The 22,858-nt window shown below is 34.0% G+C and overlaps 1 protein-coding gene across 1 annotated transcript in view; it reads right to left on the bottom strand.

The window, feature by feature from the left end:
- Positions 1 to 6,651: 6,651 nt before the first annotated feature.
- Positions 6,652 to 22,858, bottom strand: part of LOC122537129 — a 191,517-nt gene continuing 175,310 nt past the window's right edge. The window contains exons 6-7 of the mRNA XM_043670102.1: positions 17,411 to 17,505; positions 6,652 to 6,704 (exon numbers count right to left, since the gene is read on the bottom strand). Coding sequence (XP_043526037.1) covers positions 17,432 to 17,505 — 74 coding nt within the window. The 3' untranslated portion in view covers positions 6,652 to 6,704; positions 17,411 to 17,431. The remainder of the gene's footprint in view (positions 6,705 to 17,410; positions 17,506 to 22,858) is intronic.

Raw genomic sequence — 22,858 nt, 5'->3', positions numbered from 1 at the left:
AAAAAAAAAACAAGAAGAAGAAGAAAACGAGAAAGGGAACCTGGCAAATCTGTGATAGAATTCGTGGTCGGTAAAGACGCTTCCCATTCGAAGCAAAATTATTGATCTACCTCTGCATGAAACTTCGTCGATCACGCGTCGTTGTAACACGTATAAAAATTACAATTTGCAAAAATTACACGTCACGATCATCGCAATGCGATTCTGCCACTTTGGAAGATGCGAAGATTTATTAAAAAAAAAAAAAAAAAAGAAAGAAATTGCCGCAAGATTGACTTTTTTCTTCTTAAATAAATCTCTGCCGATTCAAAGATGGTTGCGACGTACAATTTTTACCTGTGTACACGTGAATCATGATAGAATTCGATTTTGTTCAAATGAACGTCACAAGGGTGGATGAACCTCGCCTGTTTTGTTCACTTTTCATTTTTCTTTTTTTTCTTTTCTTTTAATGTTCATTATAAGGCTAAACGAATGATTGACACCACGATTGTTTGAGAAGCAGACGAGAATGTTTTTGAATAATTGTGTTCCTCGTGCAAGAGTATTATATAAGAGTGTATATACTGATAGACTAAGTTTTTCGAATTATTTTCTAAGTGACAGCGAAGCACTTCGATGCGGAAGAGATGGAAAGGGCAATGAAATAAATGAAGATATCACTTGATCTTGGGTACGATAGTGTTTTTTATCGATTGATTAACGGGCTGAATATTTCTTTCGAAGGTTCATAGAAAAAAAAAAAAAAAGAAAAAAGAAGACATCGTTCTCCGTTTCGGAATAGTGTATATTTTCGTCAGGTTTTGCACTCTTCAGTACGTAGATTTAGGTATTTAAAGAGATGTTACATCTTGTCGCGAGGTATTATTTTATTCTTAATAATTATTCGATTGAAGAAACTTTCTTTTTCTTTCTAACAAATGGCAAGAAAGTATCGATAGCAGCGACATCTTCTAAATTACTAATAACGTGTTTATGTATTTACATGACGTAAAATTAGAGAACAAATACAAAGTATGAATTAACAAGTTTCAATTTTACATATTATCATTTTATACATTCCCACGTCGTTAAGGAAGAGCCTTATGAATTTCATACACATAACCTAGACTGACTAAGATTAAAGTTGCACGTAGAAAAGAGTTATTTAATTCTTCACTCCACTCTCGGAACAAAGACGATCGATTTTTAATTACGTTCAGTTCTTCTGTCAGAAAATTTCTTCTCCTGCGTCTTTTGCGTTTTATTATATCCAGAAACAGAATATCCGAGTGAACTATTAACTTGACTTTTGCTAAAGAAATCGTACATCTCGCAGAAAACGTTGGTAAATGTTTCGTTGGTTCATTCGGTTGCAACTTTCGAGTAAAAGAATTTTTTTTTCATTTATACATAGTAAGTATACATTTGTAAAGAGATAAATACTACGAAATAAAATATTTTTCACAAACAGCTTGCGCGTAATTTCATGTTTTGACGAGCCATTCATATTATTATTATTAAATGATCCTTTCGAGAACGTCAGACGTCGCGCGTTTTCAGATTTGTGTGGATCGGTTTCCAACGATTTCAACGGATTCCCATCACGAAATAGGCGAGCGTTCAGTAGTCGATATCCCCCCCCCCCCCCCAAGAGATCTCGATTCGAAAACGGTGGCAAGGCAATACCGGCGCGGTAAAATCAAATCGATCGATAAGAAACCATCCGTGACCGTTCGACGATCGCGTCCGAATAGGTTGAATATCGGTTTAGAATATCTCTCGAGGATATACGCTTGCCTCCCGATTGTAGAGCGGTTGAACGCGGCGAAAATTATTGACACGTATAGGAGTATATTTGCGGGAGGGAGAAACGAGAGAATGGGATCGAAGAAAAGTGCGAAACGTGTGCATGTACAAGTGATCGTGGCGAGAAGTGAAACCAGCTGTCGAGCTCTCGGTTACATTGTGCAATAAACGTTGCTTCGTAAGTGTTTGCAACGAAAGAGTAATTATGAATGGAAGTTCTTACCTTCTCGTGGCATTTCGCAAATTTCAAATTTTCGCAAAAGATAGTCGTAAGATCGTGAGCCAAAGTGAATGACAAATGTAACCTATCGAAAGGGAATATAAGGAAGTAAAGAGTGACAACTCGAGATAAAGTGATTTTCTTGTATTAATCTTCAAATTGGCGATGAATCATTTTAATTATTTTAATCGCAATTATTTTGTTATGTTTTTCTTTTCACAGAAAACAAACTGAGCGAATAATAAAATTTACACAGATCAAAATGATCGCCAATGTCTGGAGAAAACTATGCGTTCCCTCCACGAAATGCCTTTGTAGATGCTTTTTACAGAGTCGATTCCAGAGATCAAACAGTAAAAAATGTGTTTCAAGTTGCAAACACTTTAGTTTCCTGCTGATAACGCCTGTACGCAGGCAACTCACGTTACACGAGTGTAAATTTAGTCGAACGGTAACATTCAGTGATGTATATCAACGTATCAATTGACATTAGTGTACACGACACATTTTTCATCGACCTAATGTCTAGAATCTTTTCTGTGAATAGTGTCCACGTACTATCGATAATCAGACTGGATATCTATGCATTCGTTTGGAAATTTGCAAGATTAAAAAAACATATAATATATCATTTTACATTTGTTTAATGACAAAATAAAATAAAATGTATAATATACACATAAAATATTCAAGGCAGAATACTGACACATTCGCGAAACTACGAACGAAATACACTTTTTTTACGTTAATACGTTTCTTCGCCTGTAAATGGATAAATATTCACGCTCTGTTTCACAAAAATTCCCCCGATTGTTCCAGCTGTTTATCAGACACAGTTTTATTGCACGATATAACCGATGCACCTCTAGCTGTACAATCACACACGAACAAAGATAAATGGGTCGCAGCAAGAATTAAAGAAAGAGAGAATGAATGGGGGAAGCTTACTTTTCACTCGTGTGTGTTTTGAGCTATGCTTTTTAGAAAAGTCAGTTGCTTGTAACGAGAATAGAGAATATTACCCACCGTCTTTTAACACTGTACGATCGATTTGGCGAGTTGTCTACCGATTGATCGATTGATTAATTGTCAAACGAGCTGTCTACGGCGAGGAAGATACTTTCATCTGTCGACGACTTAACGCGCACACACGGCCGGATAAAAAATAATGATAGTGATGAAGTATGACGTTTATATTATTATCGCACGCAGTTTTAACTAGAAAAACTGGTAGAAGCTGCGTGAAACAGTGATTTTGTATATAGAGTATAATCGACGATAAAAGGAGAAATCAAGTATACGCGCGTTTGATCGCGTTTGATGGCTAAGATACTCGAAAGATGAGACGACAAAACGATAGAAGGAATGAGCGATAGCATTCTTGTTTACTTCTATTAGCTGACTACTTGGCCAACAATAAAGTGCATATTAGATACAAATTTGATCGAGGGGCACAGTTTTATTCGAAACTTTCATCACCCTACTTCAGATCCTATTTCTGTTTATTCAGACTCTGGTGACGACGAACATTTGAATCGTGCCCCGCCTTTCTCCAATTCTTCCATCCTCACTTTTAGAAAAATTAGATCTCCAAAGACTGATTGTAAGGTTGGACTGAGGCTCGTTGAATTTTCTTTTTTTTAAAAAATTGTGGTTACAAAAGGCATCGAGTGAATTACATGCGAGTATAAATTATGTTTCTATAAATGTACATGTTACATTTATTATTTGGACTTGAGTTAAATTTCCACAGATTAAATATGGGATATTGTGAAAATTCTACGAGATTTTTAATTTCTTTGCTGATTATTCTTAGACAATGAATCATTCTATAATAATATAAATTCGGTCACTCTAAGTTCTTGAACATTCAGTTGCTCCACAACATTCTAGAAATCAATTTTAAGAAATATTCTTATTTTATAAATAAGCTCATTTATTTTAGTAAAATAGTGTATCTCACAAAGACTGTGATGAGGCAGAAATACGGAATAATAAAACGAATTAAACAAAAAAAAAAAAGAAAACAGAACTGTATCATTGCCACGAAAATAGCTATAGTACAGAAATATTCGATATTTTAGATTTATAAAATGGAGACTAATTTCGTAATTATGTCGTACATACATATATATATATATATCCACGGAGAAGATATCTACAGAGAATCTCTCTAACTATTTTTCCTCCCATTGTGAAAACAGATTTACGTCGATGAGGAAACATCGATGAAAAATGGAGTCGCCCACGAGTCGTTAATCCGGCAGAATTTCGCGAAGAAAATTGGAAGGAAAATCAGACAGAGGAAATAGGAGTAATAAAAGGTGCTCCCTTCAGTGGGCAATGGCCGACAAAAATGGCCCATAGGGGAAACCATTTCAAGGCTACGCTTTCAATACCTCTGCAATAGGAAACCTTGCTGTTCTCTCCTACAGCCGTATTCTTCTTTATTCCCGTTGGAATTCGTTTCGATGATATTTCCACGTCCTGACGAGAAAAGGAAAAAAAAGAAGAAGAAAGAAAAACGTTTTTGATAAATTGAGACGTGCTCGACGTTCGTTGGTTTTTTGTTTAATTGTCAATTGACATTGTGGCTCGTGATTTTGAAATTATTCGTGATTTTAAAAGTAGTCACCGACGTGGCGACGTGGCAATATTCTCTATCCGCCTTCCGGAAGTTTCCAATTATAATAATTACCTCGCTGTAAGTAAATTTTCATCGCGTTAGGTGGTTCTCAGTGTAAAATCGTCCAAGTTTAGCATTTCTATTTATTGTCTTAATCCGGAATATTAATTCTTGGTTTAACCTATTTGGTATATACATATACATACATCTCTTTGTGATGTAAATATGGCTTCTTTGTTGAAAAAGATGAAAAGACGTTAACTGAATGAATTACAGAAAATGGAACAGCGTCTTTCAATGGGAAATTTAAAATTGCAAAAAGTGCAGAAGATGTATACATTGTGCGAAGATAAATAGCGTATAGAAAGCAAGCTGTATTTTACAATATTTAATTAGGGGAAGTAGTATATTTAGATTCCATTTCTTTAATTTTGTTCATAGAAATATAAAACTGAAAGATTCGCAGTTTATTAATGTTTGCAAACTCTGTAATTCGATAAAGAGTTGTTCTTTTTTCTTAAATGACTTAAATGCTATAAACTTGTTAACTATAAACTTCTTAACTTGTTAAAACTTGTTAACGTTTGATTTTTGTTTTATCGGCGATAAAACGAAATTTATTACTTATTGTAAATAAGTTTAATTTAAATTTATTACTTATTACTTATTATTTATTAAGCGATTCATTTCCATTTTACAATGCTATTAATATTATTGTAATAAGAAGCAATTTTGCTATGCTGTAAAAATAGAACTTTGTACTAGAGCAAGCAATGCCAAGATTTAACTGTGGACATTTATACAAATTCATATTTTTTTAAAAACAATGAAATAAATTCAATCTAAACAGAAATTCTTTTTATTAGTACCTAACCTAGAATTTGCCTAACCCAACCTAAATTTATGTAACCCTTACTTAATCTTTTAGTCTTTTAAGAACTGTTTAGTTCAAGATGATCGACAATTGTATCGTAATCTCCAAGATTGATAACCATTATTTAATACTCTAATCTTTACACCCGTTAAAAAAAATATATATATAAATATTTTGCACGTACGAAATGCACACATTCGGAAAGAAAAATAAAAGGAAAAGGTTAGATTAGGTTAGATCCTAGTATCTATGGAATTCATAGATACTAAATTTCGTGTATTTTGTATACTTTTGCACACTTTCAAATTTCTCGTAAGATAAAAAAGAGAAATTTCATCGCCCGATATATAAATATAATAAAAAATATATATGTATATAACACATGAAAAATAAAAAAAAATTATAATCATATGAACGTGAGGTCAATTTCTTGAAATAAATAAAGAAACAAGTAAATCAAAACCGGTGCGTACGATTGTTTTTTCATTCAGAATGACCCATCAAACACAGTGGTGAATTCAATACGACTGCGTGTTTAATGACAATTTGTAAATAACATGAAGGAGAAAAATCATCCCCAACAACCCTGCATCCACGTTTGCGCGACAAAGTGTCAACAGTGTACGAATGGCTGGCAACAGAAGCGAAATTGAAGGGCAGGTGGCAAAGGAAAACGAACGAAACTGATGAAAGGGGTGCTCGAGTCGCGGGCCGGGATCGTTTCAGGAACCCCGGCAATCGTCATTCAAGACACCGAGGTAACAGAGGGCCATGAAACGAGGAAATTAAAGCGAGACAAGAAATTAAAAACGAACGGGGAAGAGAGGAAAAATTTCACGAGGGCGGAAAGTCAAAGATACCAGGAGCTTGCAAAGCTCGTCGAGGCGTTCTTGTAAAGATGGTCGACTCGACGGCGACGTTGGCGTCTCGACAATCCCGACCAGTCGAAAGTCGAAAATAGAGGCAACTCGAACGCGAGAAATTCTTTTGGAAAACAGACGAGTTACAGGGGAGTCTACTGGGATTGGTGAACGAAAGACTTGATCCTGGAAGTCGATAAATTCAATCTGAACGCGAATCGAGATTGGCGATCGACGAAAATGTTCGTGCTCGAGAGGTGAGATGGTTTTCCAAGTTATCGGGCGACGATGTTCCTTCCTCTGATTGATTCTGCCGTTCGACTGGTCGGCAGGTTGCTGGAAAATTATTATAGCCTTCTTAAAATTCCTTTTTAGGATTAATATTTTTTAATATTAATATTTTAATATTTATTAATATTTTTTTCTCCTTTTTAGGATTAATATTTTTTAATATTTTTTGGAACGTTTGACTAAGTGTTCTGTGGAATACACTTCGATTAAATATTTTTTGGATTGGTAATTTGGATCGTAGATTCTTATGCTTCTGTTGGGGTCGTGAAACTCGAGGTGATAAGATAACTCTCCAGTTAATTCATATGTAGCTGTAGAACATTTTTTTTAATTATTAAACTGCAAAAATTCATATTTTCATGTACCTAGAGGTCATATAATTAAAAAATCAGAGTGTCAAAATTGTTTTGTGGTAAATATTATGAGAAGCGTTGTACTTTTTTTCATATTACGTGAATTTTGTACAATTTTGTGCACTTCCAAATTTCGCATAAATGCGTAAAAATCTACATCTATCTCAATTTATTACATATTTTTCTAATACAAAATATAAGCTTGACACCTGGTAAATCATGAAACATTAAACGAAATGAAAGAGTTGCATGAAACTGAAATCATTAGAGATCATTAAGTTCAACAATAAAATAGCATAGCCAACAAATATATATATAAGAACATGAAAAATACGTTAGGAAAATCCAAGTGATCCAAAGTAGTCGCGCTTCCGTTAGTAAGATCCAGCGAAAGTTACCTTCGATCAAAAATAACTAGAACTTTTCGAACAAGAAGAACCACTCGAATCCAAACAGATTCCGAGAGCCATAAAGGCTGGTCAATTTTTCCGATCGCAGTATCGACAGTGACTTTTGCAATCGCTTCCGACGATGGAGCATCTATACACGGTTGAGAGCAAACTTTCGAAATCGGCTAGGAAAGAAAGAGGAAAAAATCTGTCGGATGATTAAAACCGGGACGTGACCGAAACGTTCCAAGTGTCATCGTCGAAACAACGTTTCTAGAGAGCTAAACGAACGATCGTCGTTTTTTCCGTCCCGAATATGGATGGAAAAAAAAAAAAAAAAAAAAAAATAGCGACTCGATCGCTTTGTCTCTTCAACGATCGTCCTGTTTCGGTGGCTTCGATTGAGACACCCATTGTTTCGAATTGGATTTTAATTTAATCGCTCTGCGAACGCGTGACACGACAGAGCAGCAACGTTAAACGCAGTTCCAATGGAAAACAAATTTTCCGACGCGGTCCGGTATCCGGTTCCTTTTCATCGTGCGCGGTTCATTCTTTCCTTTTTTTTTCTTTTTTTTCTTTTTTTTTTTTATTGTCCGCGGTTCGAAGCGGGGAATTCTCGCTGGGATTTAGTTCGGCTCGAAAGTTTCTCTCGATGGCGAATCGATTTTCTTCGCGTGCGACACGACAGCGCGAACCAACGAGTTATGGGAAATATTGATTTAATACGGCGCAGTAGCGTGTCCTTGGTCACCTGCAATTAGGCGTTTTTAACGATTCCTCGGCAAACAAAATGGTCTCCGAAATGTATTCAGGAGAGGAAGGAAGTGACGATTGTTTATAATTATTCTATTAAAATAAAATTAGGTCTTTATCGATCGCTAAGGAAACTGGTGTTTTTTTATTAATATTATTTATTTTTTTATTTTATTATTATTTTTATTTGGACAAATGATTAATTTTCAGTGGTATATATTTTAACGTTACTTAGTATCTGAATTGTTGCGCGAATTGAATTCAGTGTATCGAAATTATAAGATTAACTGGTAGATTTCGTGAATTATTGAAATTAATCAAATCAGAAGTTAGATGTATAAAGATTTAGATAAATTATGAAAATTTCTCATTCTTTAGTCGTTTTAAGCAAAGATTTGTTAAATTTCCTGGCAAGATAAACGTACAATGTTTTCAAACATATTTTCTCTTACAACAATTGTTGTTTAGAATTATTGTATTAAAATAAAATTAGCTCTTTACTGATCACTAAGGAAATTAGCATTTTATTACTCGGATGAACGATTAATTTTCAGAGGTATATATTTTAACGTTATTTAGTATCGTTATTTAGAATTCATGAATTACTGAAATTAATAATTTCAGAAGTTAGAATTATGAAGAGTTAGATAAATTATGAAAATTTCTGATTCTTTAGTTTTAGCCAAATTAATTAACCAGTTGTTTGTCAAATTTCCTGGCAACATCAGCGTACAATGTTTTTAAACATACTTTCTCTTAATACAATATTTGAACAAAACTGCTCTTAAAGGAAGCTATTAAAAATTAATAGAAATTCCAAAATATAGTACTCTTGAAATTCTCGAAACATTCGCACAACAAGTAGCAGAAAACTTGTTTTTGAATAAATTCGAGGAAATTCGAGAGCGCCTTTGTTTCTTTTCATTATATTTACTTTTCAGAGCAGACACGGTTTGTAAATTTCACCGCGGTGGTAATTGAATTGCACTGCATTACGCAGTTGCCGTATTTCGCTGGTTGAATTGTGTAAATTTGACAGGAGCTAGATAAAGTACGAGCACTATATCGTGTCGCATATGGTAGAGTGTGAGCGATGATAGTGATTATTATTTGCGAGGAAGTACGTCTGACTTGTAACGGATGACTCTACTTTCGAAAATTTATGTTCAGTTCCTTCGCGTGAATATACATATGTATGCGGCCTTATCAAATAGATGTACTAAAAGCAGGTGAAATAATTTTCCACTCTGGGAACCATAAACAATCTTATAATTGCACCGCGTTCTTCGTATTTAAATTAATGAAAATTGAGTGTAAATGATGGCAAAATAATAGGTATATATTACTTAAGACTCTCTCGTTTTCATTTTCACGTGTTAAATTATTTTTGTTACTATCTGTCGTATTTTATTCAACTAAAAATGGAAAGATATTATAAATCTCATTTTTGTACAAATTTAGACCAAATAAATGTATTTTATGAAATATTAAAAATTTACAGAATCTCGATTTTATTTTCAGTTTAATTGTCAAATTATTTGGTATTCTATTTAACAAAAATAGACGTGATATTTTAGAAAAAAAACTATGAATTTTATTTTATTTAGGTGTATATTTTTGGATTAAATGAATATATTTCATCAAACGTTCTTAGTGGAAAATTAATATTCACCCATTGTCCAACTCCTTCTAAAATATAAAAAGTTCAACATTTATTATTCTAAAATATAATCTGTGTGTCTAATTTTATCATAAAATCAGTATACTAATTGTAGGTACGCATGGAAAATAAATAAATTCATGATATACTAATTGTAGATACGACATCAAAAATAAATAAATTCATGAAGGACAAATTACTTTGGAATTACTTGAATTTATTATAATCATCAATTCACAAAAATTCACTATTTTATGAGCCTCTCGTAAAAGTATACATAATTATACACAATTCGAATATGAATTTTTATCTTTGACCACTGATTAATTGGCAATTTATATCTCTCAAAATTATAATAAATATTGATCTGAATATACATGACAGAGAGAGAGAGAGAGAGAGAGAGTTACAATTTCTCACCATATCGTGTCAGTATTAAGCTGTATTAAGATGACTGAAACGCATCGATCGATCTCTGCTGCTCCCGCCGATATTTCCACGGGAACCGGGACCTTACGTTAATCTGCGCGAGAACACGTAGCACGATTAACCAACGTCTGAACTGATCTCAACAATGACAGTGCCGGCACGTTTCCGGTTGCAAAGCAGGCGCCGACGAAATCGTAACAGCCAGCGTGCACGTGTGCGCGCCGGAGCTATCCACGTGTGGCCTCTGACTAATTCCCAGCCACCAATCGGCGTGTTTCTGCCGTGCAATATTCCGAAGCGAGGCGTGCACAAGCGATGAATCGCCGTGAACACCGAACTACCAAATAAGCTTTCCATGTAGCCGCGTTCCATTACGCTCGCGTAGAGACGACGCCACGCTGTAATATTCGACGCTCCGTCTGACCAGCACCGACTTGTTGTACTTTGTGCTCGCTGTTGCCGCTGTCATCGCGTCGTTGATTAAGTTGTGTAATTCGAGACATTGAATCATCGAGACACGATCCAGCGAACTGCTACTATCGTCAATGTCCTTCGAAGTTACGGATTTTGAAATTTTTCAGACTGCAAATTGCGATTTTTGTTAAAAATCTTAAAAACTTTCTGTCAATTTCGATGAATCGATAATATAATATAATATAATATAATATAATAGGTAATATAATATAATATAATACAATATAATAGATAATATAATATAATATAATATATAATAGGTAATATAATATAATAGATTGAAATTTGAGAAAATTGATGAAATTTAAAAATTCTTAAAAAATTGAATTGATAATTTTATTTGACGCTTATTGTGGAATATTAATTGAGATCGCGTAGATTTTTCGATTAATAAACAAGTATATTTCGAAGGAAAATGTTATATTTTAATAGGAAGTTGAAGAATCAATCGCAATGAGAAGCAAATATAATTAAGTTCAAAGCAATCGAATCTTATTGTCCACTTCAACGATCTGTGAGTCGTTTAGCTTCTTTGATTGTTTAATAATTACGCTGAGATAAAAACACAATATTATATATATATATTCTCGCAGTTCCATTTTTAAGAGAACATTTTTAATATCTTAGAATCATCGAATGATCATTCAATATTAAAACTGTTAGGATATAAGAATTTAGACTTACGATAAAGAATAGATAATATTAGGATGGGCTTCGCGCGTGGTCATTTCAATCATTGATATTTATTTAAAGTTTCTACACTAAATATTCTTTGTTCTCCAAAGATTTCGTGTTTCATGTTTTTTCTTCGTTTTTTCAAAAATGAATCTTTAGGGAAAACGGTGTCAAGCTAAGAACCATGCCATTGTGGTATACACTGTCGTTGTCTCAATTCTTTGAGTGCTTACTAAAATTATCAAAAGTTCTAAAATTATCTAAATTTTAATATTCAATGAAGAGTATATGACAAATTAAAAATACGTTCATTTTTAAACATAAATTTATTCAATATCTATGTTGTAATAAACAATCTTCTTTGAATCTTTAATAAGAAAATTAATTATTAATATCGAACAAACTAAACACTCAAAGTTTCGGCACATTTTTTATTTAATACCATTCACAAATTCCAACAAGTATAATTCCAAGACTTCTAAGCTGGTCGCCAATTAAATGAAAACAATTCAATTGACGGTTCCACCCTGCCAAACACCCCAGCAAACATTAGTTTCCACTTCTAATTCTTTATTAATTCGTCTGTCCTTGCAACGGCGTATTTACTTAACAGGGGCCAGTGTTGCCACAACAACGGCAGTGGCAAATATAGAGGTTAGCAATTCGATCCGGCTCGATCGATTAAGGAGAATTACTCGGTTCGGCAAATATTTGTGTGCCTTGCTTGTAACCGGCAAGAATCATTCCACAGACGATGATGAAATTCGAGCAATCACGAAATTGCCATCAATTTCTTTTTTTCTTAATTACCTCGGTTACAACCAATTTTTACTCTTCTATCTATCTATCTCTCTCTCTCTTTCTCTCTCTTGGTTCTTCCGAACTATACGAATACAGCTGTCGATAATGGTAATTTTCAAGATACTTCACTCTTGTACAAGGTGCTCGCGTGTTCCTCGGCGATTCGTTGGCCGTGAGGACGGTCCTCTAGGAGATTGTACCTCGGCCCGTGGGCCATGTCGTCGGTACCGATAATTAGGAATCGTTTACATACACGCTTAAGTCTCGGCCGCGGTGGACGGGGGCCGCGTATTGTGAAGAACCGGAGCATAGAAAACGAGAAGGTTCTGCATAATAGCCGACCATTGTTATCCTCGTCGTTACTGCTACCGTGCACCGCCACCCGTCTCTCGTACACTTCGCGGTCGCCTCCTATTACACCGGAACCACCGCTCCAGATTCTTGGCTCGCTGCTGCTTGCGGCCTCGTTGACTCATCGATCGAATTTAATAACCCGCGATCAGCCAACGTCGAGAATTAATTAGGCTACTTTTCGGGGTTGAGAGGGTTAACGTTCGGCTGCGCGCGAGGGGTTTCACTTCCGATCTCAGTGAGCTGTTGTCGAAGTTGGGACCTTCATTGCAGAGATACGAGATCGAAATTAAGATTGTAAATTGGCGGCGGATTTTTGTAAGGTCCGTTTTAATTTCGTGTACGTGCAATTGGAGGAATGGAAATACGATATATTATAAAAGTAAGTACATATGATGTCTCTGTAATATGTAGATTTTATTTTAATATACTTTAATATTTTGTTCGTATTTTATAACAATTTGAACGTTTATCAACATAAATAATAAACTGTAGTAATTTCATTATATTATTTTAAAGTTACTTTCAAAGTCAGCCGAAAGTCAGGATTCAAGTATATCTAAATGTATTTTTATTTTTCACCCGCAAGACATAATAGAAAAAGATACGCGTTTCCTAGAAGAAATGATAAAGAAAATTTGTTTTTCAGGATATTCTGTGCTATGAACATATTTCATGTCATAAAAAATAAGAAAAAGATATTTAGATGGCCTTTAGCCGAGATATCGTGTAAATTTTCTGACTTCTCATGAATGGATAAAAATATGAATTAGAGTCAATTGATTGAATTTTATATTAAATTTATCCAAAGAAAACGCAGTCTGACATAAAATTTGACATATTTAAATATCAGCACAATTTTTATTATGACGGTTACGATTAAATATCTTTTCAGAAAGAACTAAAAAAACTTTCAGGCATCTAACTTAATCCTAGAATGTGAAATTACATCAGACATCGCGAAGCTTTCGATTTTATCAAATTCAGAAATATGATTTCATGCATTTTTCTGCGTCTTTTAAATGCGTTGATATAAAATTTGATGACAACAATATCAACGCAGTGTAAAAAATTTAGTTGCAGATTTTTTTGAATGATTGAAAGTAATCGTTAATTATTATTCACATCAGACGGAAACGTGTTCGAGTTATTTTTGGAGAACATTGTCATATTTCATTTACTTGACATAACACGTGCCTTGGCCAACAGCGATGATAAAATAATACAAAAAATCTCTTATAGTTTCACGAATTTTATTTTTCTCCATTTCCCGCAATTTTACTTCTCTACAAATATCTCAATTAAAGTAGAAATAGAATTGTCCTCGGTTAATCAAATTACCAAAGACTTTTATTATATCGTTATTTTTCTGTCGCCGCGCGAATCCATGAAGCTGCTGTTAAAAATGAATTGTTTTACGAAAATAAATTGCATTTTCCGTTTTAAATATGGCCTTAGTCCAATGTAGCTTGAATAATTTCAATATACCTTTAATTGATTTTTATACTCAATCGTTTAGTATTGTTAACGATGTTATATAAATTTGCAACTTTGAGCGCGGGATAAAAAATAATTACGTTTCACGTAGTTCTAGTGTTTTAACTATAGAAAGGTTAAATTTTTCAACAGTATGAAATTGCAGGTATAATTTATAAATTTTATAAATTCTCAAAAGAAAAAGAAAAAAAGAAAAAAAAAAGAAAATAAAGACGTGGAAAAGTTTGACACATGCGTAAGACTAAATCAAAAATTCGGTTTTCAACGTCAGAGGAGATAAATAAATAACACTCGAACAAACAAGCTGGCTAATATTTTCCCACTAGTGTCGTATAACTATGCTCGTATAAAAGTAAAGCTCGTATTCTCATATAACGAAGTGTAGCTTTTCAAATAGATATTGGTTTCTCTCTGTCGATGTATAACACAAATTTGTTTGCTCGTGCCTCGTTCACCGTCGAAATATAACATTTTGTAGTTTGCTGCGAGCATGGAAATTTATACAGGCATTTTTGTAAAATCCAGAGGATGATTCAACATAACAACTAAAAATGATTAATAATCTAATTGGTCGCTGGTCATGACTAGAACGAAAATTTAAATTTTCGTGTATTTCATTAAAAAAATAGAATCTAAATGGAGATCTCATTCTTCAAATATTACAACGAACATAACTGTACTTTTTGTATCTTGAAATTTCTAATAATTGCATAAAAATCGACAGTCTGGTCGTAATTAAATAGTCAAAAGTTTTTGATTGGTTAGTCACGAATTATGATTACTTAATGAATTATTAACTATAACTACTTATTTTAAATGATTAAATGTAGTAGTCAAACAGAGACGATTTACCTTTGCGAAATTTGCACGAAAATTTTACGTGACACCTGAAATATAGTCATTGATTCGTCAATTTGTAGTCAGTCACGTAAGTTTATGTACATCCGTGAAATATTTTAAATATTACAGGAAACAAAGAGTCTTGAATTATAATTAATTCGTTAATTAAATGTTTATAATAAAATAATATATAATTTATATAAAATACAATATAATAATAACAAAATACAGTGAAACGAATAGAAATTAATTTCTGATTGTAACACAATGGAAATTTTAAAATATAAATTTATTTATTTATATATATATATATATAATTTTAAATTAATATAATATAATTAAAGTTTTATGATAAAAATATATTTAAGTAATAATTAAAAAATTAATAATATTATTAATAGTTTAAAGTAATGAAAATGAATTTTTAAAAATAAATAAGTAAAATTTATTCTGTACCTTTTGTATCCGGGTTAATTAATTTATTTTAATAATTTTAATTATCTCGAAAGTAAATAATCTAAATATATATATATATATATATATATATATATATATATATATTCAGTTATAATATATATATATATATATTCAGTTATAAAGGAAATGAAACGTTTCGAGAAATTTTTCGAAATTTCATGCGGGCGACTGAAAAAAAAAAAAAAAAAAATAGAAACCATAGAAAAGAACGACGAATCGGGAGAAAGGGATCATATTGCGTGAAAGAATGTAAACGAGAAAATACAGAGACTTCTTTCCTAAAGATGGAGAATAAAGTGTATCGTGGAGTTTTTGAAATTCGCTACTCGAACGAGTTGAGAGAGAATGGAAATCATGGAGGAACACGACGAGAATCAGAGCAAAGGGACCGTGTCGCGTGTAGAAATGAAAAGGAAGGAAAAGAGAGCTTTCCTTTCCAAGGATGGAAAATAGATTCTCGAAATTTCAAGGAAAATATCGTCACACATGGAAGAGGAACGATCAGGGGTGAAACCATACGCAGAAACGAGTCACGGCTGAGAGAGATCGCGTCGTATCGTTTCGTGGAATTCTTCAAAATTCCGCGAACGACCGGAGGAAGAACTGGAAACGTACGAGGAAACCATAGAGACAAAGCAAAGAGACACAGTGTCACGCGTAGGAAAGAAGAAGACAGAGAGAACGAGACGAGGAGAAAGCGTTTCGAGGAATTTCCTCGATTTCCAAGAAAGACACGCGCGCAAGTCAGAGTGTAACAGAAAAATGATCAGGGGGTAGAAACCATAGAAAAAGAGGGGGGGGGTAGAAAAGGGAAGAACAGGCAACGAGGCGTTCCGAGGGATTGTCAAAATTCGCAGAAAGACGCCGCGGACGTAGAAAATGAAGCAAAAGGAACAGTCGCGACTGTGGCGGTGAAGCCGTATAGAAAGGGGAACGGGACGAGTACGGAACAAAGAGAACCACGTAAGGAGAAAGAGGTGAACGACGACAGAAACAGGAAACAGAGACGGAGGGGTGGGAGTGGGGGAGCGGCTGCCGCCTCTTCCCGCGGGCGCAATCGTTGCTCTTATCCGCGCGGCTTCGAAGCTTAAAATTTCACTAAAGCTGAAATCCCGCAACGATCGTAGACGCTCGGTGGAGACTTAAGAGCGGCTTAACTCGATGGCTTCGACGAGGTAAGACGACCACCGTCGTCACCACCGCCGCTACACCACGCGAAGGTAACGCCAGACCCTTCGAGTAATAGTCGAAAAGTGGGGGGGGGGGGTGAGAGGGGTAGGGTCGCGTTACTGGCCCAGTTATTTCAAAGGAACGGAAATAATGAAACGACATCGGGCGGTGCCGGCAGCGCTGCGCAAACACCGATATCGAGGGATTTAAGGACTTTACCGCGAGGGAGAGACGACGTTCGCGTCGACATTTAGAGAGAGGTAAGGCCTTCTGGTAAGATCACTTTGTCGAGCACGGCTGGGAAAGCAAGGGGGTAGCGAGCGACTACGTTCTCCCATCTCTGGATTAAGGTCGATGAATGAAACGATTCTCTTGGGAGTTCTTTCTTTTTCCTTTTTTTTATGTAATCGTTGGAGGTACGTAGGAGGTGGATCGTGAAAGAAAGACGCATGATAAAAAGGGGAGGAGAGATTTCTTGTTTTCTCTGGTATCTGGAGATTTGTCGGACGATGGTTAAGATCGGGGGATTTGAATGAATTTTCGAAGAAATTTCATATTATCTGAAGCGATTGGGGTTCGAAGGCATTCGAAATTTTGAGTTGCAAGAAGTAGTGTTTTTTTTTTTCTTTTTTTCTGTTTTATGTAATCGTTGGAGGCACGCAAGAGATGGATCCCGAAGGAAAAAAATCATAATAAAAAGGAAAGAGATTCTTGTTTCCTTGGGTATCTGGAAATTTGGAAGAAGATTGGGAAATCTGAATGAATTTCGAGGATATCTGAAGCATTTAGGATCGAAATTGGGATGGAAGATGGTTCAAAACTATTCAAAATTTTGAACTGCACGCAAGAAATAATATTAACAATTCAATTTATACATACGTAACATGTACACGATATATCCTAGCATGAAATATCATTGTTTCGATTCAAACTGCCTCCGATGATGAGTTGTTTCAAAAGTATCTCCATCGAATCTGAAAATTAGACGAAGAAAAAATTTTGTTAACATTGGCAAATCCCTGATCACAAATAGGCAAGAATTTTGGAAAAAGCAAATTTTGCATTCTTTTACATTTATCCGTACTTTGATATCCGAAGATTCTTCCGTGTATTTATGTCATCTTATCTGCGAATTCAACTGGTCTATGCTCTTTAGGGAGTCAAAGAATCGACTCACAAAGAGATCCTTCGTGATCGTATTAGCTTTCGACGTGGTCTTTATGAATTTAAATTTATAAAATTGAACGAATTACAACTGCAACTCGAAGAGCGAAGACAGTCACAAAAGGAATCTTTACTGACGCGGTCTTCGATTCCTTCAAGTTACGTTTTCTTGTAGCATTTAAAATTTACATAAATATTCGCATTTACATAAATATCCGTTAATTGCCAAAATTCATCGTAAATTGTCTTGGGAGGAATTTGGAGGATTGTTGGATCGTCAATTACGGCCAAGGGGACAGTAATGACATTAATAATGAGAACCAGAGCTGATCAGGAGGCGAAATATCACCGAAACTCTCGAGGGACTGGGGCGGAAGCTTCGTTAAAAGCTACCGAAGCCAAACGCGGTCGTGGTATTCCTGGCATCCGTTTCTCTTTGGAGGACAAACGAACCTTCCGGTAACTGCGACTGCAACCTAATGTCGCATGATAATGCGTGTATTGGTTACCGTATGTTGCGAGAAAGCAAGTGCAGCCAGATCGACTTTCTAACAGCAAACACCGATGGTCGAATAAGACCATCTAGAATTTCCAACTTCGCGAACTCTGCTCTCGAGGAATCGATGTACCGTGATGGGGTAATATGCTCGTAAACTTCCCTTACTTTCGATACACATGTCGATATTCTTCTAAGCCTAATTGCTTGTTATATGTACACACGTTACGTACAGTAGATATACTTGTTTGTTAAGCGTACAAGCATAAGAATGGCTGATGCAAGTATTGTTAATAGTTCGAAGTTTTGATACTGTCGTTTGACACTAATTACCTTGGGATAATTTTTATTTTTTAATGCTCAGTATTTATTGTAGATAATATACGATTCTTCTATTGCACGTATACTTTATTTATTTATATTAACATTTATATCAATTTTATTATATATAATATATACATACATTGTATTATTTTTATTAACATTTATATTAATTTATATTATTATATAAAATACATACATTATATTATTTTTATTAATATTTATATTAATTTATATTATACATAATAATATAATAGTTAATAATTGATGTTTAATATTAATAAAGTAAATAATATAGTGTACGTATAAAATATATTAATATATAATATTATTATAATTATAATTAATTATAGATAATATAATAGTTGATGTAACAACATATTAATTGCAGTTGTGTTATTTGTAGATTCTCTGTCGTATAAAAAATTTCATTCCTTCAATTTCGAAACAAATTTTTCTAAGACTTTCAAGTGAAAGTTGTACCTGTTGTATAATATATCTCGGTATTCCATTAGCACTGTATCGAGTACATTTTACGTTTCATTCGGTGCAAAAATTTTTTGTTACCTTGTTTAATAATAATTTTAGAAGAATTCTCTTTACGTTCTTCGATCATTTATTGTGCCAGCGCGACAAAACGTAATCGTATAGAACCGTTATTTCACTATTCACGAAATAATGTGATTTTATTCCACTTCCCAATGCTTCGGTTGATCTGATTTGAATCGTACTATAAATCCTACGGCCTCCAATAAAACAAATCTTATTTTATTTTATTTTACGAGTTTCCTCTATTTACGAGGATCCAACAATATTGGAAACGTGAGTTTCAATAACCTTCGTCAACGAAGATATGGCTTATTCGTTCATTTTTCTCCGGAAAATCTTTGAAATCCTCAACAATTTAATAAAAATTTACGATCGCAATAACATTCGAAATTAATAAAATAAAATTTACGAAAATTTTCAGTAAAATTCGACGAAAGCAATTGGCGATGAGTTCTAATTTAATTAGAATGTGCTTTTAAATTATTCCCAAATTTCCACGCTCCACTTGATATAATTTAAGAATCTTCAAAAACTGATAACCTTACGAAAAGAAGTCTAGAATATTTCCTTCAAAATTTAATATAAAAAATCTTTTAATATAATTGCATTAAATGTCAAGAACATAAACGTCTGAAAAGAGAAGAGGAGTGTGGCAAAAGTTGAAGATCACCGAGTCTCACAATTTTCGTAACGAGCCGTAAAAAGACATTTGCCCAAAGTCACAAAAGATTCTGAAGCACAAAAATCTCGCGAAGAGTTTTCAAGACCTTTTAAATCTCGGCCACTCTCGACTCTTTCAGAGCGCCCCGTCTCGATTCCGCAACAAAAAAAGAAAAAGGAAAAAGAAAAAAAAAAAAAGAAGAAGAAGAGAAGAAAGAGCAGTTGATCCTTCGTTCTTTCCCTCGTGGATTCTCTCGCAGAGCAAGGAGGTGTCACGAGTGAAAACAAGGCGCGGAAAGTCGAACGCGCAAAGACAAAGGGCTGGCCTTCTTACCAGAAAGCCTCTTTTATTTCAGGCAACAGCGTTGCAGGCGTTAAACAGCCCGCTCGAGTTCCTTCGAGTTGGAAAATATACTTGCATCTGGCTACGCTCGCCTCATATAAATCACCATCGACTCTCTTCTCGGCTGATGCTCGGCCCTCTGAAAGCTCCATTGTTGCCGGTCTCCTCTAGTAACAAGGAAATTATTTACGACGCTCGTCGCGTACACAAGGTGAGCACCCAATGCCAACAAATCGTCTGGAACCACGTACGGTACCCATGGAAAATTGGATTTTTAATTGTTTCACAGTTAAAACAATTAATACTGGCGATTAAAATTTATAATTTTCAATTATTTTATATGACTAGCTACACTAGAAATAATTTTCAGCCATTTTGCAGGTGAAATATAATTTTTCAATTTCAACGCCAAATAAAAAAATTCGTGGTAACAGTTTAGTCTTTTCTATTTTTCAATTTGGACTATTTCTTATTTTGAGTTCAACTGTTCCTTTAAATTCTCCATTGGTAACTTACCAATTGGTAGGTATTTCTTCTTAAAGATCATTATAATCAATATAATGACATTTCCAATTTGGATTGTTTAACTTGAGTCTTTCTTTTTTTAAGTTTCCATTAGTAATTTGCTAATTGATATATTGATAATTATAATGACATTTTCAATTTTGACTTCAATTTTTTGAAGAATTTTCCATTAGTAATTTACCGATTGGTGGATAATATTTTTTCTTAAAATTTTATATTGGCATAGGTCAGTCTAATGACACTTTCAATTTAGACTATTTGACTTCAACATTTTGAAAAATTTTCCACTAGTAATTTAGTGATTTTGTAACTAATATTTATAAAATTATTGGTAGGTAATATTTATAAAATTGTAAAATTTATATAGGTATATTGACAATTAGTCAGTCCAATGGCATTCTTAATTTTTTTTCTTCCTTTCTTCCCAAAAGATTCAATTTTTTTCTTTTCTAAAATTTCCTTTCTTTCGTTTCTAAAAGCTTGCTCAATTGGCTCTCTTCTCTTTCAATTTTTCCCTTAGAACAAGAGAAATTTGTCGACAAAATTAATGTAGATGCTCAACAGAGACTTGATTGAACTCTCTATTTAACGTTTATATCATATTATATATTTATAATATAAATATTATATAATAATTATGACATAATAAAATATTAAAATATCATAATATATTATCATAATATATTATTATAATATAATATTACATATTTAAAGTTTATGATATAAAGTAAATACCCACTTCTCTCCTAACTCATTTCATTGCACTATTATAACCATAATCTAATTCTCAAATTCTCCAAAGATCGACAATTTTAGACCAAGCTGAAACTCACTAGCCAACGATCTGCTCGCACCCTAACTCTTAGCATAGCGTTGCCATTATTTTCTGGCGAACACTACAACCCCGTGTATCCATACCATTATATTCGTCGTTACAATGACGTTTGGATATTCCTCCTCTGCTATCTTTCAAACGAAGCGCCATTATTCCCACCGGTTCCTTTTCGTTGTCGACAAGGAGTGGATCCTCGCTGGCCAGGCTCGCTTTTCACGTTTTCGACGGTGTTCCGGCTTCTTTCATCCCTGTCCGCGGCCGTGAAACGTGCCTATGGAAAACTTATCGGGCAGAAGTCGACGGCGAGAACAGCAGCAGTCTCTCTCTCTCTCTCTCTCTCTCGTTGCTCTTTCTCGATTTGGTTCAGCCACTCGTCTCTCTCTCTCTTGCCCGATGGCCGTCTATCTTCGCTTAGAATAGGAACAATCGATTTTATGCAACGCGCCGTGTCACGTCGCGTTATGTCGAGAAAGTCTTGGGAATTTTGGCTTCTTACTTGCCTTGAAAAGGCTGTGAAAGAGAGAGAGAGAGAGAGAGAGAGAGAGAGATGTTTTATTGGAGAATAGTCCATGACGCGTGTTAGAGAAGAGATTTGAGATTTCTTTTTTCTGGAGACTTTGCGCTTTATTATCGACGATTGTTGTACGTGAGTAGCGGATTTTAGAATTGTAGACAATTCTAAATTTTACAATTTTACAATTTCAGAAATTTACAATTTTAGAATTGTAGAAATTTAGGTTGGTGGAAATTTGTTCTCGCTACCAAAATATTGTAGAAATTAGATGTTCTCACTACCGAATATATTTTAATTTCGGTATTTTACATATATATATTTTTTTTTTATAATATTTGTATTCTCTGCGTTTCTGCGTCTTCAAATTTTCTACGAATACATAAAATTCTGCAGTCTATATATCAACTATACAAAATTCTATAAATGAAGAAGCATAGAAACGTGATGATGTTTTAAACACGAGTTTTTAACACCAGAACTACCAAAATAGAGTAGCAGACTTACAATCATTAAAATTTGCAATTTCCCGTTTTTAGAGATTTTAAATGATATACGAACAAAAATTTTTATATTTTCATATTTTAGTCGTCGATAGTACTAATGTTAAATTTATTTTGAAACTTAATATCATTCACATCATCTTCTTACCATGAATGAGCTCACGGAAGTAAGTTTACTTTAAATTTAACAAAATGGTAAAAAAGAATCGTACAGTGAGTTTTTAAGGTCTTGTTGTAAGAAGAAAATTTCAATTTTCAGGACCACTGATTTATAGATTTATTTATGAAAAATATTTCATACGGGTGGATTTTGAAAAAAAAAAGTTCTTTCTCATTCGCTGCACGATGTAAAATCATTTTCAAAAAAAAAAAAAAAAAAAAAAAAACAGCAAACTGACGATTGTTAAATTAGTGGCTTCA

The sequence above is a fragment of the Frieseomelitta varia genome, unplaced genomic scaffold, assembly GCF_011392965.1.
Source record: "Frieseomelitta varia isolate USP_RPSP 00005682 unplaced genomic scaffold, Fvar_1.2 scaffold_887, whole genome shotgun sequence".
Lineage (NCBI taxonomy): Eukaryota > Metazoa > Arthropoda > Insecta > Hymenoptera > Apidae > Frieseomelitta > Frieseomelitta varia.
The sequence above is the reverse complement of the archived record's forward strand: the minus strand, read 5'-3'. Positions and strand labels throughout refer to the sequence as shown.